General features: G+C 37.6%; 1 protein-coding gene across 1 annotated transcript in view; it reads left to right on the top strand.

Annotated features, from left to right (window-relative positions):
• Positions 1–25,314, top strand: part of LOC127627908 (alpha-mannosidase 2-like) — a 79,848-nt gene that overhangs the window by 37,998 nt on the left and 16,536 nt on the right. Inside the window, exons 7-17 of the mRNA XM_052104522.1 lie at positions 790–976; positions 1,266–1,443; positions 2,143–2,354; positions 8,291–8,482; positions 10,762–10,876; positions 10,969–11,036; positions 11,344–11,509; positions 13,479–13,709; positions 13,803–13,925; positions 18,187–18,301; positions 24,031–24,164. Of these exons, the coding sequence (XP_051960482.1) occupies positions 790–976; positions 1,266–1,443; positions 2,143–2,354; positions 8,291–8,482; positions 10,762–10,876; positions 10,969–11,036; positions 11,344–11,509; positions 13,479–13,709; positions 13,803–13,925; positions 18,187–18,301; positions 24,031–24,164 (1,721 nt within the window). The remainder of the gene's footprint in view (positions 1–789; positions 977–1,265; positions 1,444–2,142; positions 2,355–8,290; positions 8,483–10,761; positions 10,877–10,968; positions 11,037–11,343; positions 11,510–13,478; positions 13,710–13,802; positions 13,926–18,186; positions 18,302–24,030; positions 24,165–25,314) is intronic.

The following is a 25,314-nucleotide window of genomic DNA, read 5'->3' as shown; positions in this document are numbered from 1 at the left end:
TCCACAATACTAATCAGCCAGCAGACTGTGGCTATTAATTTTGATACAGCAATCATGAAGCCGCATTCATCATTCGCACGTGGGTTTAAATGCCAGCGTCAAGTGCCACTTTGATCTCCACAGGAAAAGTGCTGTGGACAAAGACATCTCATTCTGCATTTTCATTATAGTTTAAACTTGACCTGTTTCTGTGGTAATTAAATTGCACCTTACAGAGGCTGCAAAGTACTTGCTTTCTTTCACAAGTCCCATCTGGGCTTCATTTGCACATACAAAAAGCATTAAGAGGTCCTTTCCTCATCATTTGATCACTGACACGGCTGTTGTGTGTGTGTGTTGTGAAGTGTGCGTCAGTGTAATGACTTCAGGCGGACACGTCACAAAGTTCCCGCCCTAGTCCCACCAGTTTGTTTTCTGGTTTATGATTTATTAATGTGTTAATTGTGTTTAAGAAAAATTTACGTGTTAAACTTTTTTTTTTATTAATCGCATGTAACGTTTTGACAGCTGTAGTTCAAATACGTTCAGCTATCCCAGTTAAATGTGTCAAATATAGGTAAACCATTAGTAGATTGATTTTCAATCATTTTTCAATTGAAATCAATAATGTGGCTCTGTGGCAACTCTACAGCAACATTGGCTCAACCAATGGTGTGAATTTGGTGCACTCTCTGTTTATCACCCAATGAAAGATGGGGGAGTGTTTGAAAATGATCATTATTTTGCAATTCTGTTTTGCACCCTGAAATTACTCACCATTAAATGCATTACTTTAATTTATTCCAACAGATCAGGACTCTAGTTCAGACATTTTGTGTCACATGATGCCATTCTACAGCTATGATGTTCCTCATACATGTGGACCTGACCCAAAGATATGCTGCCAGTTTGACTTCAAAAGGCTCCCGGGTGGAAGAGTCAGTTGTCCTTGGAGAATCCCACCTCAAGCCATAACGAAAACCAACGTAGAGGAGAGGTACAACTATACATGCCAGTCATTAACATTGGTGATCATGTTTAGATTAAATATGATTCACATGTTTGTTTAGTTATTTAGCTAATAACTAAACAAACTAATATCTTTATATAGATTGACCTCAGCTTTAGGTATTTGAATGATCATAACATTATTTAAATGTATTCATTCAGCAGATGCTTTTATCCAGCGTAACTAACAAATTCATCGTAAGGAGGCAGTAACTGATCAGATCAAAACTTATCAGATGGAGATTTTCCTCCTCTTAGTTCTGTGTCTCCATTTGTAGAGTTCAGGTACTGTTGGACCAGTACAGGAAGAAATCCAAGCTCTTTCGTACCAAGGTGCTGCTGGCTCCTCTTGGAGATGACTTCCGCTACACTGAAGCTGTGGAATGGGACCAGCAGTTTGAGAACTACCAGAAACTTTTTGACTTCATGAATTCTCATCCTGAGCTCCACGTCAAGGTATTGCAACCTTGCAAAGCTTCCTTAAAGACCCCATGGAATTGTTTAATTAGTGCTGTTTTCTTTCCTGTGTTGATGTATTTCCTATTGAAACAGGACGTTTGGGAGGAACGTACTAAAAGGTTTTTCCTATTTAAAAAAAAATAGCCAATAGCTTTTAGTTTACATCCCTAAACCATAATTTGCTACTTCCTTGGCGGTGACCGGTGGAATTAGCAGGAGGGACATTCGGTGAATTCCAATCAAAAGTAATCATCCCTATACCCTTCTCCCTATGAAGGACAGAGCTCTTGATGTGGGCACTCGGAAGGAAGCGTGGCATTATATTTTGAATGTACCCTTCACTAAATGTCTTGTAAAAGGGCCCTTTGTGAAAATATTAACTTTCTTTCGTTTGGAATGACCCTTCGAGTGGCATCCCCTTCCCGAAGTTCCCTTCAAGGGCACAAAAATGCGTTTGGAAAGTGCCAATTATCAGTCTAGAGAGCATTTGATACAAATCTTTGTGCGAGATAAGGCACCACTTTTTTTGGTCTGGTTTCCCAGAGGTGAAAGAGATTTTAAGTACACTTGCATGTAGATAGCCTCAAAGCTCATACACATGAATTTTTATTTCATTTTGAAATGCTCACATTAAAGTTAGTAACACTATGTATTTGGTATATTTACAAACATTTAGGTATTTGTTTTTCTTTGCAGGCCCAGTTTGGCACCATTTCGGATTACTTTGAGGCCTTGCGTAAAAGCACTGGCATGGATCCTGTTGAAATGAATGTTGGCGAGCTGGCCCTGCCCGTGTTAAGTGGAGACTTCTTTACTTATGCAGATCGAGATGACCATTACTGGAGCGGATACTTCACCTCACGTCCATTCTATAAACGGCTAGACCGGTTGCTGGAATCATACCTCAGGTAACCAAGGTTACCAAATCCACTGCATCTGTCTTCATAATGACAATATACAAGGCACTGATACCATGGTCTTTGACATCCATCATGGTACTAAATGAGTAACATGTTTATTGACATTTTACTCTAAGGTACTTCAAAGAATACCATTATAGTACCAGGATAATACCATGGTACCAAGTCCAAAATGACATTACCACGTTTCCTGTCCGAACAATCACAATACTATGTTAAGATGGGACATGGTACAAAAACTATGGTATATTTACCAAAAAACCCTAAAAAAAGGCAATACCATTGGACATTGTACAAAAAAAAAAAAGAACACTTCCAAAGAACCATAATAGTGCCATGATATATTTAGGTACTTTTTTGTTAATGGGTTAGTTCACCCCAAAATGAAAATTCTCTCATTTACTTACCCTCATGCCATCCCAGCTGTATATGATTTCCTTTCTTCAGCAGAACACATTTAAAGAAAAACAGAAAAATATCTCAGCTCAGTAGGTCCTTATAATGCAAGTTGATGGTATCCCAATTTGTTATGCAGCAAAAAGTGCAGACAATCAGCATTAACGTCATCCATACGACGCCAGTGGTTAAATTAATGTCTTATAAAGTGAAATGATAACTTCACGAGTTATCATTTCTTAAAAATAGTACTTAAAAATATAAATATTTAAGTACTTTTTAACTATAAATCAATGCATCCGGTAAGCAGCAGTATGTGCGTTCACGAGAGGGCTGAGGTCACGAGGTCACAAGGTCTTTCCAGCGGTGACATGGCAACTTTCCATTAGTTGCAGCAGACGCTCTCTACCTCTGTTGGCATTGCCTGGCATTGCCTGCATGTGCACCACCACGTCTCCTGAGTTCTCTGTCGTTCTGAAACTTGGTGGTCCTGCCTCCTCCATCTGCCTGTGCTCCTGGTCAGAGTAATCCAGTTCAAATAAATATGGCTGTGCAAAAACTTGGATCTCCTCTTCTCCTCTTAAATCAAAATCTTCTGACATCTTTGTTAAAATTTTCATCAATTTGTTTACGATGTTCAGTCAAAAATTGGGTTACCATCCACTTGCATTATAAGGACCTACTGAGCTGAGATATTTTTCTGTTTTTCTTCAAATGGGTTCTGCTGAAGAAAGCAAGTCATATACAGCTGGGATGGCATGAGGGTGAGTAAATTATGAGAGAATTTTCATTTTTGGGTGAACTATCCCTTTAACACCAAGTCTCCCTTTTTTCAAATTAACAAACACACAAAGCCTTAAACCTGTCATGAAAGCTAGAGTCTGTCTTTGGAACATAGTGCTCTGAAAACAGGCATTATCCTCTCATTCTTCCAGCACTGTGTACTGTACGCTGCTAACTAACACACAAAGCTGAAGGTCAGATGAATTGTCTGTTGTCACGATAAGCCTGAATCCCTATGACAAAGTCACAGCAAATTAAATCATCAAGTGTTGAGCTAGTCACTCAGTGGCTCAATGGCAGTATTCATTTGTCTAGGAACATTGACAGTGGCACCTTCACGTCTATGTATGATTCACAAACATTACTATTTGGATCATTTCTAACATGACACTGGCCCAATCAGAGGAAAAGACAAAATAATCTCATTGCATTAAAGGGTTAGTTCATCCAAAAATGTAAATTCTCTCAGGATTTACTTATGTTTAAGCCATCCCAGATGTGTATGACTTTCCTTCTACAACAGAATTGAAGTGAAGATTTTTATAAACACATTTCAGCTCTGCTTGTCCATATAATGCAAGTAAATGGGTGCCATCATGCTGCTGGCTGTATGACGGACCGAAAGGCATATTTAGGCTGCATAAAAGTAATCCACATGACTACAATCAATCAATTAAGGTCTTCTGAAGCAAACCGATAGGTTGGTGTAAGAAACAAATCGCTAATTAAATGTTTTAACTTTAAATTGTTGCTTCCGCCCACTGCTGTATTGCTGTTTGAAATTACCTAACTCTCGCGTAACGTTCGTTCCTCTTTTGTATACAAAGCACGCGCTTCAGAATTGTTGCGTGAACGCGCCATTGCGCTTACATCACACGACAGCAACGATGCGTCAACTGCTGGCAGGAAGCAGTTTTTAAGAAAAAGTTGATTTGTTATTTTACACAAACCTATCGATTTGCTTCTCATGTGTAACACCTGAGACTTTTGCCCTAGCAGCCACCAGAGATTGCTAGGAGATTAGTGACTTTTTGTTTGACTTTTTGTTTTGCGTCAGATTGTGCCTGAAAAGGTTTTGGATTTCTTATCATATATTAATCTTAAAAGAAATATTGTATAATATGACTTGCTATTTATATTTGTTTTGTTTTTATTGTATTTATATGATATTTGTTTTTTGTAATTGAATTCTTGCCATGAAAATAGCTTTGATCGCTGACATGGCATTAAATAAAACATACTACTACTACTACTTGTTTTGCGTCTCTGTTCCTGGTTCTTGCCCTGATTGTTCCCAGCTGTATCTTGTTTACCTTGTTTGCCCCAGTGTATATAATGTCCTTGTGTTTGCTCACACTTTGTCAGTTGTTTTTCTTGTTACCATTCATGGAGGTGACGATTGTGCGGTGCGGTGGTTCGGTTCGGTTCGGTTCCTGTGTTTTCCAAGTTTTGAAATCTCGATTTCTTATTAAATAAAGCTGCACTTAGATCCTGCTCTACTTCCTCCAGCAATCATTATACCAAGATATGAATTGATCAACTGGAGATCGTGTGGATTATGGGCAAATACATTCTGACACCCACATACACACATCAGATTGATTAAAGATTCTGTCCAAGGTCATTTAAAGTTTATTTAATTATTAAAGTGTTTTGATGTTCATAATGGAATAGAAAGCAGATGTATGATTGATGTCAGGTATGTAGGTCATACATATGGTAGGGTTGTTTTTTTTTTCTTCATATTGCTATGAGCTATGTGTAGAACTGGCTGTGAATGGCATTCAGATATATTTTTGATCTGTTGAAGGATTTTGAAAGTTCTCAACTAACGAGTCCGATTTCAAAGGTCTATTTATAAATATCCATTTAAACTTTGAATAGCTTTAAAATATAATTTCAGTTTGGTGATTTACACAGTTTAACTGTTAAAATTACTTTTATGCTGCCTAAATATGACTTTTGGACCGTCAAACAGACAGCAGACTGATGGCACCTGTTTACTTGCATTGTATGGCCAAATAGAGCTGAAATGTGCTTATAAAAATCTTCACTTCGGTTCTGCAGAAGAAGGAAAGTCAAACACATCTGGGATGGCTTAAAGGTAAGTAAATCATAAGAGGATTTTCATTTTTGGGTGAACTAACCCTTTAATTCCCGTTCTAAAATATTTTATGTCAATATGTGGAATTTGGAGGAAATGGCTTCTTGCTTGCGGGAAATTGTTAAACCTCTGTGCAGGTTTCATTAATTGGCCCAGTTGTAGATAATGAGAAGTTGTGCTGCTTGGTACATATTGATTTTCTACATTGTGCTCTCTCACATACTGTGAAGTGAAAGTTGGATATCTGACTTTTTCTTTCTTAACTTTATCTCACCTCTTACAGTTCACTCACAATGATGAAAGTTGACCATACGGATCTAATTTTTATAGAACTCTCCCTTCAAAGCCTAATCACTAACAAGAAAGCACCAAAAGTACTTTGGTAGTCCTTTTTTGATTTATTATTTATCGACGTATACCCAGGGGTGGGACAGAATACTTAACGTATTCTGGGTTGAAACGAAATTTGGTCCATGGTAGTACTATGATTATTTGGACATGTTCCATGGTATTGCCATAGTTTCATGTGCCATGGTAATGCCATGGAACATGTAAAAAAACAAACAAACATGGTACAACCGAGGTAGTTCTGTACTGTGAGGTTACTTTTTGTAAGGACATGGTGTAGTCATAGTTTTTTTTTACATGTATCATGGTAGTACCATGGTAAATCTACATGTCCTATAGTATTAGCATGCATTTGGCCATGTACTATTGTAATGCCATGGTTATTTGAGCATGCTCAATAGTAGCATTTTAGTCTCTTGTACATGTACCATGGCATACCATGTTCTATGGTAGTACCATTATTTTGGGACTCGTAACATTGTAGCACTGTATTTGTTTTTTATGAAGTACCATGTAAATACACTGGCATATGAATATGGTAGTCATTCAGAACCATGGCATTACCGTCTGGTACGATCAAAGTACCATGGTACCAACACAGTACCTTTTTGTAAAGGATTTGCTGTATGTATTCTATAAATCTTTTGTGAATATGTGTATGTTTGTTTGTGTAAACAGCTACCCTGCTTTTACTCATTTTTTAGTATAGGAACATGATATGGAGAGAACTTTCCTTCATTTACAGCCTGTATTGTATGTCTGCACTCTGTTCCCTCAAATGTGGCCGTACTCAATCACACAAGTGAATAGAGTGGGTACACCTTCAGTGAGCGGACACTGCCAACTTTCTTTAACACACTATTTGCATTTTTATGGGTGTCTTATTGTAGGCAGGAGACACTGTTCATCAGTATGCAGTTGTTAAACTATTTTTTCTCCGTTCTACACGATGGCTTCTTTCACACTGCAATTAGGACTTTGTTCAGCTCTGCGCTGTTTCACACACACACACACACACACACACACAGACAAATGTGCAAATACATTCTGACATACACACACATCAGATTGATTAAAGATTCTGTCCAAGGTCATTTAAAGTTTATTTAATTATTAAAGTGTTTTGATGTTCATAATGGAATAGAAAGCAGATGTATGATTGATGTCAGGTATGTAGGTCATACATATGGTAGGGTTGTTTTTTTTTTTCTTCATATTGCTATGAGCTACGTGTAGAACTGGCTGTGAATGGCATTCAGATATATTTTTGATCTATTGAAGGATTTTGAAAGTTCTCAACTAACAAGTCCGATTTCAAAGGTCCATTTATAAATATCCATTTAAACTTTGAATAGCTTTAAAATATAATTTCAGTTTGGTGATGTTCACAGTATCACTGTTGCCTGTCCATGAAATATAAAAACTAATTTCACGAGAAACACTTCATGGTCAAATTGTAATATTCTCTTGTATGTTGAATAATGTTGTCATATTCTCTTCTAACTATCATTACTATAATCCATCCGGATGTTTTACTCTGGAGTTTTTTTGTAATTCTCATTATTGTCAATGGTGATTCTCATTAGATTTGTATTACTATAATACAGTAATTGTTTACTGTATTACAGTAAAATACTTCAATACAATGATTCTTTTTGTAAATCAGCATTTAAGGCAGTGCAAATAGAAATACAATGGTGCAAAAATACTTCTTTAAATAATATCATTATTTTGCATTACATTAATGAGAATGAGATTTTTTTTTTGCATTACTGTAAAGATAATTGTTGGGAGAAAATGGCCTTAATTGTCATGAAAATAATGTCACAATGGGAAAAAAAAAGATATATATTTTTGATGTAAAAAATGACCATGGTAGAGCATCACCAACATACATTTTTATTTACTGTGGTATTTTTGAGAAGGTCAAATTCTTTAGTGAGATAATATCTGTGTTTTTACCATAATGCAAAGATATTTCTATTTTATGGACATTATCCATAATTGGAGAGTCCAAACCTCATTTTGTTCTCTCTACTACAAAATAAGAATTTCTTAATCCGTATTTTTGTTGTTTTCCAGTAATGATATAAAAACATCCTTAAAAGAACTTACTTCAGTTGTGAAAATTATACTTTTCAATCTGAACATTAGCCAAATACAGAAAATATTTGAAAGATATTTGCTTTATTCACCATAGATTTATTCTTCGTATTAGCACAGTTTTAGAAAACTTTTCAACTTGTTTTTTTTTTTTTCACTAAGTGTCAGATGTCCTTTCATTTGTCTGCAGGGCAGCTGAGATACTCTACTCTTTGACCTTGGCTGATATTCAGCGGTTTGGCAAACCCAGTGCGGTGGGTTACCCTGCGGTGGATAATTACAAGTTACTGACAGAAGCCAGACGCAATCTGGGTCTCTTCCAGCACCATGATGCCATCACGGGCACAGGCAAAGACTGGGTGGTTGTGGACTATGGAACTAGGTAACATATTTTACTTTAAACATCTTACAGATAGAGAACAATGTCAATAGTTAATGAATCTCCCTTTCTGTGGTTCGAACATTCAGCCTTTGGGTTACCAGACCAGATTGTTAACAAGTAAGCCACCCCCACAAGAATTAGTTTATGTAAAGATTAATGATCTTTGCTCTTAAATGTCTCGAAATCTTCCCTAACTGGTTGATATCTGAACCATTTGGAATATAATTTGGGGTTTAAGTAGGGGATGACAGCAGAGTATGTGAGAGGAGTAGAGAGAATGTGGAGCAGCATGATTTTTCCTGGATTTTTTATAATATATATATATATATTGATATAGTCAGTCGATTAAAGTTTTTAATCACGATTAATCATAGATTTTAAATATGCTGAAATTTCACACTATAGATACTTTTCTAGTCAAAATTCATTTATTTCCATCTTAGGTAAGAAGACACAGCAATATGTAACAATAATGTTTTATTAACATTTTCCAAACAAAGCCTTCTACAATATAAAGACAATGCACTAAGATAGCACCAATTCAAGTAACATTAAACATTCCCCAAAGTCTAAGAGGGAGTTTGACTAATTGAAAGTACACATAGATTGCATCTTCATTTTAATGAACATTAAATCCCTTAAACTCTCATAATCCACAATATGAATCTGCTGGTAGATTGTGGATATCCACATTGTTACAGCAATCGTGAAGCTTCATGATTCGTGACAAAAAACAGCAATGCCAGCATCAACATGAACTAACAAAAAGGTCTTATTCTACATTTTTGGTGATTGTTAAGATTTGGTGTGCTTCCGTGCTGGCCACGGTAGAAGGGCTGTGGCGTGTGAATCAGTGTAATGACACTGGGTGGACACAGTACAAAGGTTCCACCCTTCACACCAGTGTTTATGCTGTATTAATGGTAAATACGTTAATTGTGATTAAGAAACATTTATGCGTTAAACTTTAATTAATCCCATGTGTTAACGCGTTAATCATGACAGCTCTAATATATATATATATATATATATATATATATATATATATATATATATACATTGATGAGCCAAAACATTTGGCCCACTTACAGGAGAATAACTTTGATCATCTCTAACAAGGCCATAAGTCAAGGTCTGGGTAGATTAGATAGTAAGCGAACAATTAGTTCTCGTAGTCAACGAATTGACTGCAGGAGAAATGGGCAGGAGTAAAGACCTGAGCGACTTTGATAAGGGCCAAATTCTTATGGCCAGATGACTGGGTCAGAGCATCTCTGCAACGGAAAGGCTTGTGGGGTGCTCATGGTCAGCAGTGGTGAGTACCTACCGACAGTGGTCCGATGAACAAACCACAAACCAGTGACGGGTTGTTGGGCACCCAAGTCTCATTAATGCGCGAGGGTAACAAAGATTATCCCATCTGGTCCGAACCGATGAAAGGTGTACTGTGGCACAAATCACAGAATATTTTAATGATGGTTATGGGAGGAATGTGTCACAACACACAGTGCATCGCACCCTGCTGCATATTGGGCTGTGTAGACTGGTCAGAATGCGCATGATGACCCCTGTCTACTGTTGAAAGAGCCTACAATGGGCACGTGAGCGGTGTAACAGGACCTTGGAGCAGTGGAACAAGGTGGTCTGGTCCGACGAGTCTCATTTTCTTTTACATCACGTAGACGGCCGTGTGCATGTGCACTGTTTACCTGGGGAAGTTGATGCGCTATGGGAAAATGTCAGGCTGGTGAAAGTAGTCTGATGCTCTGGGAAATGTTCTGCTGGAAAACCCTTGATCCGGCCATTCACGTTGACATCAATTTGACACATTCCTCCTACCTAAGCACGTTGCAGACCAGGCACATCCCTTTATGGCAATGATATTCTGTGATGGCAGTGGCCTCATACAGCAAGATAACGGCCGCGGCTGTTCTTTTGGGTGGATGGCAGTGGCGAGGATTCCATGACAGTGCATCCCTCCTCCCAGGGTTTCAGCACCAATGTAACAAGGTTACTAGCTTCATGGGAAAGGCTGAACAGTAATATTTAATGATCAAAAATTGGCAGCTGTGTGTGGTTCTCTCTCTCTCTTGAACTGCCACATCCTGCTGCACCTATCCCTCTCCTACGCGGATTTGCCCGATTGGGGGCCGGGTTTGCGTAGTCATGGCCTGGCCCGCACTCCTCGTTGTCACAGTTATATTCAGACTGATCATAAACAAAAATTATAATAATAACGAATTTTGTATCGTAGTAAATTATTCTTACTTGTTTTTAAGGTTGTTTCACTCCATTCTGAATGTGAAGCGAGTGATTGTAAGCTCCGCACATTGGTTGGTGCTTAAGGACAAACAAACATACAGCCATGATGCTTCTAATCATTTTCTTCAAATGGTGAGTGTTCTCACTGCAGATCCACAACATGTTGGCATTACTCCTCCTACATTTGGCAGTTATATCACATTTTGACTGATTCCACGTCATAGGATGATGTTCAGCCAGCGCAAGATGCCTTACCTCGAAAGACTGTTCTGGAAGTTCGCGATAAGCCAAGGTAACTTTTTGAAAAAGCAGTGTCTTATATATATATATATTTATTCCTAATTCCAAGATATATTAACTTGCGAAGCAAAATTGTGTACAATAATAAAACTTGTTTTTAGAGAATATTTTCTTGCAAAAATGTGATTAGATTTGTACTTAAAAAAAGGAAATAAACAGAAAAAGAAACTTAATAATTGTCTCAATTATTAACACATCTTTGCTTTAAGAAGGATGTATTTTTTTAAAAGGCAAAAAATATATATACACTCAGAAAATGGCAAAGAATGCCTGATAAATGTTTTTTGTACTGTTCCCAGGTTGGTGGTGGTTTACAACCCCACAGAGCAGGCCAGGACATCTATGGTTACTGTGTACGTGAACACTCTTCACGTGCGTGTGCTCAATGCTCTTGGGCAGGTTGTCCACGCTCAGATCAGTGCAGTATGGAACGATGCCACCCACCCTGACACTGATGTCTTCCAGGTAAGATCTGTTGCCCTGATTCTTTATATTACATTTTAGGGGAGTCAAAATGCAATAATCAATCTGACAATGCAAATTCAATTCATCTACAAAATTCAATAATAATTATTTGATTCTAATTACTATAGTAATGTGAGTGACCAATGAGGTTCTTTTGCTGAAGAACCAACAAGATGTCATGCTCTGATCTGAATGTTTTCAACAGCGATCACACTCACAGCTGGATATCATCACAAATGACAATTGAAATAGTGATTCTGTCACCAAGTGTTTTTCTGGAGTTCTCCTACACTACATTGACTTAAAAAATCAGAAAGCTGAGTAACTGTTGGAACCGTTTTCAAAATAGTGTAGCTTTTCTACCAACAAGTAGCAGTGTTGCATGACAAACCTGTGTGTTTTATAGATGTGTGTCATGTTGTTTTGAGCAGTCTTTATCAAATACGCTCTAAGGTTATGTCCACATTAATCTGGAAACAGTGTTTCCATTTTTGAAACGCTCTCTGCCATTTTCAAACATTTTCAAAAAGCTGCTCGTCCACAATGAAATGTCCGGAAGCACTTAAATCCACTTACTGAACTTGCAAATAAAACGTAAGAAGTGTAGCCCTAAGTCGTTACCATGTACGGTCTGAAACGCAATTGTCCTCACTTTCCATCGCCGGACAGCATATCTGAGGAAACTTCCCGTCGCCTTTGAAGTAATGCAATGTTAAGGTTACACAAAGTAACATTTATCTTTAACAACGCTATCAAAATGAATAGAAGGCACAACAACTCTGCTACAACATGGGCCGACATCTTTATTGTTTTGGATTGAAAGGATCACATTACTGAGTAACATGATATATATCTCCAGATATCTCTGTTTCACCTGTCCACACTACAAAGCAAAAATTGCATTCTTACATTTATCCACTGAGGAGAGGGTTTTCAAAAAGCTCAGTTTTATTGAACAAATACGCTCTGTCTGGACGGAAGGCCAAAACATTGAGAACAAGATGCGTTTTCGTCAGAAAACCTGTTGTGTGGATGTGGCCTTATACTGTTCCTTACTGTTCCGGTTTTGATGCCAGAAAAATACTTCTAATAATTATCTAGAAGATATTGTCCCCTTAAAAAGCTTCAAAGTAGTTAACAACTTTTTGTTAGTAGCATGTAGTACTTTTTTTAAAAAGGGAAGCTTCATTGTAGTTTAACCACTTAACATTTTTAGCTTTTTTTTGGCTTTGCTTGTTAGCTTCCCCATCACTGGTAAGAACTGATGCTAGTTTGTTTGTCCCATAATGAGAGATTTTTCTGATGCACTTACTCCATATTAGGGCAGATTTTGTTATTTACGAGTGGGTATCCCTTATATGGGCTTTTCAATGGCCGATACCAATATCTAGAGAGCAGAATGGCCTATATAAATGTAGATAAACATAATATAATTCAACAACAGCAAATCAGATGGACCTGACACAAGGGAATGGTAAATGGTCTGCACTTATATAGCGCCTTTTTAACCTTAACGGTATTCAAAGCGCTTTACACTGTGACACATTCACCCATTCATACACACATTCACACACCAATGGCGGCAGAGCTGCCATGCAAGGTGCTAGCCTGCCATTGGGAGCAACTTGTGGTTCAATGTCTTGCCCAAGGACACTTCGGCACGTGGAGTCATGTGGGCTGGCGATCCTGCGATTAGTGGCCGACCCGCTCTACCAACTGAGCCACAGCCGCCCAAATTGTTAAACACTTCTGTTAATTGGCCAGCGAACACCACGCAAAATGGCCAAATATCGGCCGATATGTCGGTTTATCACTAGTGTACCTAAAATGAGAACAGCTCCTATTACTTTGTTATATAATTAAAGAAACATGATGGCCTCTTGAAACACAATTCTCACACACTGTACTGCTGTAGTAATATGTACCCATGTTATCGTCATATTGAATGTTTTTGTATACTAATCGACAGTTGTCGTTTGTGGCTCACGCTGCTCCGCTGGGTCTGAGTGTGTACCAGCTTATGGAAGGAATGGAGCCAAGGACAGAAACTCCCAAATACACGTTCCTAATGGAAGACAAGCGCATTGCAGTCAGTGGACTAGACCATTTCAGATTGTCCTACCAGGATGATGCTGCTCCTTTGCAGATTGAAAATCCTCACCTGAAACTCACCATCTCTGCAGCTACAGGTCTTCTAGAGGTAAGACCCAAGAGTAGTACTCTTTGGCTTTGTTGTTAGGTGAAAAGTTTAGGAATGACTTTGTAACATGCAGAAATTGTCTCTAACGAACAGACAATGAGGCTGGAGGAGGATGGCTCAGAGCACCAGGTCAGGGTTGAGTTTGTTTGGTATGGCACAACCAGCAACAAAGACAAGAGCGGTGCTTACCTGTTTCTGCCAGATAAAGAAGCTACAGTAAGTTAACTCATAATTATGGACACACATACTCATTATTTATTATTACTGCTTGCCACATTTTAGAATAATGCTGAGTTCATGAAATTAGACAAATGGAAGTATGAGAAATATGTAGTGACCTAAAGAAAAAATATAGATTATAGTTTAGCTTCTTCAAGGTATTCACCCTTTGCCTAGATTACAGTTCTGTACACTCTGGGCATTCTCTCGACCAACTTCATAAGGTGAATCCTGGCATGCTTTTTAAACATTTTCAAAAGAGTTCTCTTCTATACTGGACAATTATTGGCTGCTTTTCCGTCACTATCCAGTCCATCATGGTCATGAATGAAGCCCTGTCATGTACATTCTCAATTACTCTGATTAAATAGTTTAAGTATTGATACAGTGCAAAATATATATACATGCTGTTGTGTTAACTACTAAAACATTTAAGTTGTAAACTTTAGAAAATGAAGACAGTTGGACTTTACATTGGCCAATGTAAATGGGTTAAGGGAAAGGAGGAGGTGAGAACCGGCACGAATAGTTTTAATAATAAACTGAACGGAAAACACAAACGCAGAGCAGCTCCATGTCATCCTCTCCCATTATCCCTTGCGCACCCCCATCAGTGCATTGTTCCAGCCCAGCCTGCCCTCCTCCGCTCTACAACTGCTTACTTGTGTATCGACTACTTTGCCTTCTTAATAAACTACGTCTCAGCCTAACATCTTTGATTTGTTTGCTGTGTTTAATAAACGTTCTCCATATGGATTCTACCTCAGCCGCCATGTCAATTCCCGTGGTTGCTACATGTAGGGCCTTATGATTGCCATGATGGGAGAACATGAATGGAATCACTGACTCTAGTCATAAAAATAGCGTTTTTGAATGAACAATTAAATTCTAATAACGATATATACTATTGTGATTATGCAATTGTAAAGTTTTAATTGAATAAATATATAATCTGCATGTGCTACATGCTACAAAATGTGTTTGTATACTGAAGTGTGTTGCATATACAGACTATATAATTTATCTACGCATATGTGTACAGAGCTCTGCGCGTGCATCAAGCGAGATGATGTGTAATCGAGCTTCAAATAATGATTGCATCTAGAGACTGCAGATATCAAGTTACATTTTGGTCTGTTTCTCACCAAAAAGCGATTGTCTTCAGAAGACATGGATTAAACCACTTGTGTCATATGGATTACCTTTACGCTGCCTTTATGTCCTTTTTGGAGCTTGAAAATGTTAGACTCCATTGATTTGCATTGTATGTACAAACAGACATCATATATCTTTTAAAATACCTTCGTTTGTGTTCTGCAGAAGAAAGAAAATCATGCGTTTGAGTTTGAGACCGCTTAAGGTTGAATAAATGATGAGAGAATTATAATTTTTTGGTGAACTATTTCGTTAAGAAAAGCCAAGCAGATCAAGTAGAATTAAAAAAAAAAAACATTTGTTATATTGCAATTTATATGACTGATTAAATCATAATTCAAGATACAAAATCTTGTATCGCATCAAGGCGGCGCAGAGTGTTGTCTCGTCTGTTTACACTCTCGTAATACTTCAACAGCTGCGTTTACATTCATAACTTCTCAAGAGCAGCATTTTGACTAAGAAACATATTTACATGTTCACATGCGCAGCTCCATTCAGCACGAGACACAAGCAAGTTAGTGTTGGCGTAGATATGCGCAATGTGTCCGAATGGTACCAAACTCAGAACTGACGGAACTTTTCACAGGTGGCTACTGAAATATTAAACTGAGCCGAGATTTCACGGCACCACTAGCCAGTCCTGGCAGCACCCAGTTTGGGAACCACTGGTCTAAAGGAATTTTCATTACTTTTTCAGTAACTTTTGAATCACTTTTCCATGAAAATGTTTACTGTGGAAAAATATTGTCACTGACAAAATGTATATAGAATATACATTATAAGAATATAATGATTTAATGGGGGCCTGGGTAGCTCAGTGGTAAAGTTGCTGGCTACCACCACTGGAGTTTGCTAGTTCGAATCCCAGTGCTGTGCTGAGTGACTCCAGCCAGGTTTCCTAAGCAACCAAATTGTCTCAGTTGCTAGGGAGGATAGAGTCACATGGGGTAACCTCCTCATGGTCACTATAATGTGATTTGTTCTTGGTGGGGCGTGTGGTGAGTTGTGCGTGGATGGCGTGAAGCCTGCTCTGATACCAAAACCGATACCATCTGACGTACTAGCGTCATTCCATAAACTAAAAAATAAATAAAATCACATTATGTCCTAGTGCGATCGTTAAAACACAACAGCTGCAATTTAAATAAAAAACATAAAGTTCCCATGTGCTGCACGCTTCAAAGTGAATGTGTGGAGTTGGTGTTTTGCTGATGTAAGCTGCTCAAACCTTTCTGAGCTCCTTTACTCATACACTGAAAAAACACCAGATGACAGCGAGCAGAGCACTAATTAACTTTGTAGCACATACAGAGTACATATTTATTTAATTAAATAGCAGCCTTTTGTGGTTTAATAATCACATGGACCCTTTTCACAAATCCGGGTTTGGAATGCTGAAGTAAAACTATAGTAGGGTAAACTTCTATAGTGGTGAATGGAAGATCACAGCAAATACAATTTTTGCCTACACGTTTGTTCCAGCCACAAAAGAAAAAAAATCCACTATTCTAGGGCTGCACGATATAGAGGAAAAATGCGATATGCGAAATGATAATCCCATGATCCCGAGGAACATTGGAACCCCCACAGCCCAAATAAATGGAAGTTTACTGGAATAAAAAAGGACCATATCAGAGATCACAAACATAGTTTTCTTTTGTTCCAAATTGCATATAGACTGCGAATAATATGTACAGTTTTACCATTAGCTATGTAGCAAATAATATAAAGTTAATTTCACCAAATTGTGGAATATCCTAAAATATATTCCACAATTTGTGTATATATATATATATATATATATATATATATATATATATATATATATATTTTTTTTACACTGTAGTTCATGTTTGTATTAATTTTAAAATAAGGTATTTCAATGTGGGGCTTTTATTTTGAGAAATGGTGTCCAGAAGCACTTCCCATAGACTCACTTTCTGCTTTGGTTTTATGTGCTTGTTGTTTGTCCGCTCTGAACTTGAGACTGACAGAAATTATTTAATGGGACAATCCATTCATTGAAACCCATTCTTTGATATAGCCACACACAGACCACAGCGGCCAATAAACAATCTACTTGAGTTTGTTTAGCAGCACCTGGTCTCATTATCTGCACACACACAACACAAAGTGGAAGCACAGGACAGAGCCGGTTAAAGCTACGTATGCAAACATTGGTACAGGCTCCATCATTTGAGTCAACACCTATGCAGAATGCACACACACACACACACACACACACACACACCAAGTGACAATCGCGTGCAGTCTATTCTCCGCTATCTACGTCACCTTGAACGTTACTGTATTAAACTCATTCCATTATCGCAATAATCTACATTTGTGATATTTCAATAAATTCAGTATATCCTGCAGCCCTATATTATGCGTTCAGCATTCCAAACGAAGTAAAAAATAGAGAGCTGTTGATTACATCAGTCAGAAGAGAGACAGAGGCCAAATTTTGTCCCTCCCTCAGCAGCTGTATTTTAAAACGTATTCTAGGGTAATATAATACAAAGTATAATGTTATAAATTTACACTGCATAATGTTTTTTATATTATAATTTTTTTATTCCCTTTTCTTCCAATTTGGAATGCCCAATTCCCACTAGTTAGTAGGTCCTCGTGGTGGTGCGGTTATTCGCCTCAGGTAAACAGGTATTGAATGGTGATATGCTTATATCACAAAAACTACCTGTTTATTTGCTGCAAACTTGTGATAATCGTGTGGCAAATTTGCAGAAAACTGTTTTGATTGCTGGAATTTTGCCACAGGATTTTGCCAGAAAAGTATGTTTTTTTTTTTAAGGGTTAATTCTAATCTACAACCTCAAAGTGTGTCACTCAGCCGTTCACGGATTGGAGATATAAATGAAACTGCAGTTTGGTCAATGCTCATGAATTTATTTGTTACCCACTCTGGAACTGTGAAACCTCGAAAGAGCAGAACTCACTCTTTCATCAGGACATTAGGCAGTTTTGTCATGGAAACTATTTCTTTCTCTCTATTCATTAGATTTGCTCTGAGGGGATTTTATGAATGTGATTTGATTCTCATTGATTTTCTCTCTCTCTCTCTCTCTCTCTCTCACAGAGTTACTCTCCCTCTCAGCCGACTGTGATTCGAGTCACCAAAGGGCCGCTGTTTTCTGAAGTCACCACTACCTTTACGCACATCACACACACTATCCGCCTCTACAACATTCAGGGTAAGAGAGAGGGGCAAACATTTAGCTTCTGTTTGCAGTGACCTCTATCTACAGTCATCTTTAGTGTATCATTCATTGGTGGTGTTTGCTTAGGCAAGCATTACTATTTGTATTGCTCATACTCTGGGTCCCTTAAAGGAATAGTTCACCCACAAATGAACATTTTGTCATAATGTATTCACCATCATGTAATTCCAAACCTGTATTACTTATGCAGAGCCCCAGTGTGAAATTCTGATATAAATACTCCAGTCAGAATATTCTTTTCAAGACAATGGCAGTGGATAGTGCCTCCCTTTAAAGCTTAAAAAAAGGTCCCAGAAGTATTATAAAATGTGACTCATGCATCAATATTCCAAGTCTTCTTAAAGCTTATTATAGAATTTGGTGAGAAACAAACTCAAAATTTAAGGACATAAATAACATTCTGCCTAACATCTGCTTTTGTGTTCCCCAGAATAAAGTTATAGGGGTTTAAATCAACATGAGAGAGAGCGAGAAAATGATAAAATAACTTACATTTTTCAAACTATCCCTTTAATAAGAATCAGGCAAAAAAAAGCTTGTTGATACTGTGCAAAAGCTGGATAAATGAAAGGTTAATGATCTACTGCACATGGGTTCATTGCTTGAAAAGGAAAGAAAGGGAATGCTACACAGGTTCGTAGTTTTCTTCTCAACAGCACCAAGGGGTTGGACGGTTTGTTTGTGACCCCTTCTGGGTGGGTGAGATAATGTATATAAAAAGTGTTTTGAAAGGATCGAGCAGTCACATGAGCCAGCACTATGTCCACAGGGACCTTCATATTTGTTTTTACCAAAAAAACGTAGTGATTTTGAATTACTAAATTGTCACTCTTTTGTGACACAGTTTTAAATAAAAAAGTTGTCAATAAAAAGTATGTGACCCCTTTGGAATTAGCTGGCTTTCTACATGAATTGGTCATAAAATGTGATCTGATCTTCATCAAAGTCACAAGCATAGACAAACACAATGTGCTTAAGCTGATAACACACAAACAATTATAATATTTCTTGTTTTCTTGAACACATCCCTTTAAACGTTCACAGTGCAAATGTTTAATACATTTGCAAAGATTTCAAACAAACTTATTTCACGTTGTCAGTATGGGGTATTGTTTGTAGAATTTTGAGGAAAATAATTAATTGAATCTATTTTGGAATAAGGCTGTAACATAACAAAATGTGGAAAAATTGGAGTGCTGTGAATACTTTCCGGATGCACTATATCAAGGTGGTCTTTGGCAAACTACAGGCACGCAGCAATGTTTTTGGTGGAAAGCAGCGGCTTCCTTCGTGGTGTCCTACCATGGACACCATGCCTGTTTAATGTTTTCGTATAGACTCCTGAACAGAGATGTTAACCAGTTCCAATGATTCCTTCAAGTCTTAATACTTCTCGCTGGGTTTCTTTTTTTTTTACCTCCATTGAGCATTCTGCTGTGTTTTTTTTACTTTGAGTCATGCTGGATGGATGGACACTTCTAGGGAGAGTCGTTAAAGCACTAAATCATCATTTAGAGATAGTTTGTCTAACTGTGGATAGATGAATATCTAAGCTCTTTGGGATAACTTTTGTAACCCTTTTCTGCTTTATGCAAAGCAACAATTCTTGATTGTAGGTCTTCTGAGATCTATTTTGTCAAGGTATGGTCCATGTAATCAAATGATTCTTGTGAATACCAAACTCAAAATATTTGAGTGCTTTTATACAGGGTTCGAACAGAGTTTTGAAAGTTGTGAAAATGCTTGATTTTTCCTTAGGTTGTTGACAGTTATAAAAGGTCTAAAATAATTTTGAATTTGAAATAGATATTATACAGTCATTATGTTTGTGGTGTTTCATACTGCATTTGGGGATGAGGGCATTGTACAATGACCCAACTATGACAAAATAACAACAACCATGTAAATAACAACATTTACTAATTAAATAACCAACTTTTTTGGTGTCTATATAGTACTTACAATTAAAAAGGGCCATCCAGGGGCACTCACGGACACTTGAGAAGATTGCGGCTTAAATCCTAGCTCCACTCCTGATTGTTTAATAAGTTGCTACTCTCCTCATGTTTAAAAGACATGGCATACAGCTAACATGTCTGAGTTATGACCCTAACATGTCCACTTTTCACAACTTCGCGCTCACAGAAAAAGAAAAAAACTAACTGCGTCAGCAGAAATGTCTTCGTACTGAACAGAACAAATTAACCCAGTTTTTAATGACAGTTCAGATTGATATTAAATTAAGTACTCTGCCAGCAAGGAGCCAGGTTTGGAAACTGAATTCGTCTTTGCTAACAGACACACAATTTTGTAACATTAAGAGATTAAATTAAAAATGATTGGTTGTATAGTAAAAATTCACCTGTCTCCCCTGCTATAATGTGGGATGCAGCTAAAGCAACAATTCGCAGATACATTATCTCTTATACTTCTGCACATAAACCGTTATCTAAACTTCGAGAATTAAAAAATGGGAAAAGGAGGTTAAAAGAATAGAATGTTTACATAGTAGGACTCCCAACCAAGCTAACTGGTCATGCTAGTGCCAAACTCAACCTTGATCACATTAATCATATTAAAAAACTACTGTTTCTTTCCAAACTAAATTATTATGAATCTGCAAACAAATCTAGTAGAATATTAGCATATTAAATAAAATAAAAAATCATTCTGAGAGGGCAATTAAGGCTCTAAAGATGTTGGATGGTAGCACTACATATGAACCTGCACTTCATATGCGTTCCCATCCCATTACACGTTTTTATATTGTTCCCAAAATGGTGCTTCAGAATCAGAATTTGAAACTTTTTGAACAATATTTCTCTCCCAGCTATTTCAGATGAGGATAGAGATTAATCACCTATAACTCCAGAAGAGGTCCTAGCAGCAATACAATCCGTGCTCTGTCTAATACAACTTATTAGACAGAGCAAAAACTTCTATGGCATTACAGGAGGAGGAGAAGATCATTGACTATCACTATATGCTGATGACATATTAATATTTATGTCTCAACCCGACCAGTAAATTCCTGCACTACTGGAATGTATTTCTCTGTACAGTAGTCTCTCTGGCTATACATTTTTTTTATCAAAATCCATGGCATTACATTTAAATATCTATTCATTAGAACACCTAAAATAAATTTCCCCTTTTCAAATAACTGAGAATGGCTTCAGGTATCTTGGTATTTTTTGTCACAGCTTCACTTGATGATCTTATAAGCAATAATTAATAAATAAATAAATAAAATAAAATAAAAGTTAATTTGAAAACCTGCTGTTCACTCCCCATCTTGTATCTAGGGAGAATAAATGTAATACAAATGTATATTCTTCCCAAGCTTTTATATCTTTGTCAGTCTATTCCTATTTATTTAGCCAGTTCATTTTTCAAAATTTTAATAAACGCCTTTCAACATTTATATGGAAATATAAAATCCCATGGATCAAATTCTCCAAATTAATGAAGCCAAAGGACAAAGGTGGGGTCGCCTTGCCAAATTTTCAATTGTATTGTTGGGCAACCCAGATGAAAAAGTTGATTAGATGATTAGTTGGTGCAATTTTTTAAAATCTCAGCAGCTGCGACATTTTATAAAACTCAAGATAGGCAAAGGAGAGTTGAGAATGGACACAGCAGAGATTGAAGACCTTTTCTTGCATCAGGCCTGTTTAAAGGGATCAATATCAAAGATATATGGCATCTTGTGTAATAATTGTACTTCTGCCTTAGCAGGACTGAATGGTGTGTGGGAAATGGACCTAGGTCAAGCCATTAAGAAGAATGACTGGGGTGTTGTATGTGATAAAGTGTACTCTAAATGTACTTCCCTTGGGATTCACAAGCTTAACTTCATATTCTTTAATAGGATATATCTTACACCGATGGGTATTAAGAAGATATTCATTAACACCACAGGTCTGTGCTTCAAGTGTAACAAAGAAAAAGGTACATTCATTCATTGTTTTTGTTATTGTCATAAAATTGGTATAATGGAAGATCTTCTTGGATTGCAGTTCGATATGACCCCAGCTCTGTAGCTATTGAATCTTAATGTGAACATTCTGTTTAAAAATATGTAAAACAGTTGTTCATTGTCCTGTTTTATTCAGCCAAAAAATGTGTTTTGTTACTTTTATCCGCATCAACGTCGCCCTTTGTCATCTTTCAATTAGCACAGTTGCCCAACCGGGTAAAAGTATCTGAGTGGTTTTGAGCATGGTCCTGTTTTGGGTGGTTGCTAGGGTGTTCTGGGTTGTTACTAGGGTCGTACTTGTTTACCCAAGTCAAAAGAACCCACTGCCGTGTCTCAACAGCCGCGTTTCCCCTTAACACGTATTTATCACTCACTTTTGCACATTAATCATTGTTCTTCACAATCACAAAAGTGACCGATTATGGTTTCAAAACGACAAATTTCTCCGAAAGGTGAGGAGCTAGTGTGCCGCGGCACAGTGGTTGCCCTCGAAATGAACATGGTGGAGACTGAACCTGGCATCTGTTTGCTTATTTTGGTCTTTGCTTGGTGGAAAGCAAGACCCTGCCTCAGTCCCCAGTTGCCCTTCTTATTTTGCCCTAAGGTAATCGGCAGGCCAAAGGTACTTGGACGCTGGCTTCGAGGAAGTCCTGAAGAGGCACAATGAAGCCCGGAAGTGACTGTGGGAAGGCAACTGGCCCTGGCTCGCCCTAGCACACCCTCAAAGTGGAACACAGCTTATGATAGTCTGGTTCCAAGATATGGCTCGGGTCTATAGGAGTTTTTTTGCCTGTTTATTGTCTGGCAGGCAGAAATCTAAATTATTGCTTGAAAAAATAACATCACATCTCTCCTCAACAATCCAAATGATTTGTAGCATGCAAGATGACTTTGATGGCAAAGATTAATAAGTAGGGTTAATGAAGACACGATAATGTTGAAAATGTTTAAAGATCTCCTACTTTATACTACCGTAACCTTGTTTTCATAGTTGCGTTGCTTTTACAGAGCATGCTACCTACCTTTAAGGAATTTCTTTCATTAAATGAAATGAAATAAATATATTTTATTCCCAAATGATTAATTAGTCTAGACTAGAAATGTAGTATTTTGCAACATTTCTGAAGAAATATCCAGATATACGTATATTCACTATACTATTATAAATGTAATTCCTCATGTCCTCTTTCGACTTTGGCCAGGGGACGCAATTGAGAATGAAACATCAAAACTTATTCCTGAAGTAAAAAGGAAAACAAATTGAGTGCTGCTGGCAAATGTACAATTTTGTTTGATTTTGTCTTATTTTGGATGTGTTGATGTGTGCCTAATGTCAAACAGTAAATGAGCTTTTGTTTTGTGCATTATTGACGTTTCGTGACATTTTTGTTCATCAGCCAAATGACTCGATAAAGATGTGTTTTTGTTCTTATTTTATTTGTTTGATCCCTGAAGTACTGATAGTACAGATGAGCTCTTAAGAAAATGACACACTACAGCTTTAAGTCTGTGATCCATGTTAAAATACTTTCTCGTATCCCATCTTAATAAACAGAGACAACTATATGCAAGACATTCATAGGTTGATTTCACTGAAAATTGCAACACTGTGGCTCTGTGGTGCTATCAAAAATACAGGAAACGGATAAGTCTCTCCCCTCTGTTGTCATAGCTCTTTCTGATCTTTTTTTGACCTCACTCTCTCGCTGTCTCTCTTTCTCAGGTGTAGAGGGCCAGTCTGTTGAGATCTATAACACTGTAGATATAAGGGGCGAATTCAACCGTGAAATTGCAATGAGGATAACATCGGATCTGAATAGTGAGGATCGATTCTTTACCGACCTCAATGGTTACCAGGTAGGGCCTCAATATATCCCTTTTTCTCTCTCCTTGAAACACATGCATCCAAGGGACAGGCGATAAAGCCATTGCTTCCCTAATGAGCGTTAAAGAAATGTAATCAGTTATGTCCGCTGATTGGCTGAGATTGTGTGGCGTCATGAAGTGTTTAAGCTTTTATTGTGTACATGACAATTGGAATAACTGGAAACTTGTCGTATCGCACCTGGCATAAAAAAAGCTATTCCAGCGATAGAAAACAAAGACAATTGCGTTTCAGACCGTACATGGAACGGCGATTTTCCGCTTATGCAATAAGGGGATTTAAGAGTTTTCATACATTTCAGTGTGGACGAGCAACTTTTGGAAAACGTTTGAAAAAAGGAGTGGACAGAGAGCATTTCAGAAACGAAAATGCTGTTATCAAATGTATCCGGATTAATGTGGACGTAGCCTGAGACAGTTTTGCACTAAAATACCATGCGCTAAAGTGGCACAACTGTTTCGTGGATTTGCGACAGTTTCATACATTTCTGAAAATGTTTGCGTAGCTGAATGAAAGCGAAATATATTCGTTACACAACTTCGAAGATATTCGTGTCTTCCAGGTGTCACTGGTTTCGTTTATAAACAAACTCTGAAACAAAAAGCCCATTATTATCTCAATTTAACTGAATTCTGAATGGCCTCTTGTTAGGCTCACATTAAATTGGAAAGATTTAGACCATGTCCACACTAATTCGTGTTAAATGTATCTGTTTCTCTACATTTTGGCCTTCCAACCATACTGAGACGTCTTCGCGTTGTAGTATGGACAGGGACAGGGACAGCTTAGATATCTGAGAACGATTACGTATTTGTTGTCATATGACACAGTCATGCTATCCATTCAACCAAAAACAATCAATGTGTTTGCCCATGTTGTAGCAGCGTTGTTGTGCCTGTTATTCAGTTTGATAGTGTTGTTAAAGATAAATGTTACTTTGTACAACCTTCACATTGCATTCCTTCAAAGATGATTTGAAGTTTACTCAGAATTGCTGTCCAGTGGCAGAACGCGAGGACAATGGCGTTTCAGACCGTACATGGAATGGCGATTTTTTTTTCTTGTGCACGTTAAAGCAGCGTTCACACTATCAGCTACTTTATCGCTGCATGTCGTCAGTGG

This window comes from Xyrauchen texanus, chromosome 3 (assembly GCF_025860055.1).
Source record: "Xyrauchen texanus isolate HMW12.3.18 chromosome 3, RBS_HiC_50CHRs, whole genome shotgun sequence".
NCBI classification, from domain to species: Eukaryota; Metazoa; Chordata; class Actinopteri; order Cypriniformes; family Catostomidae; genus Xyrauchen; species Xyrauchen texanus.
The sequence above is the reverse complement of the archived record's forward strand: the minus strand, read 5'-3'. Positions and strand labels throughout refer to the sequence as shown.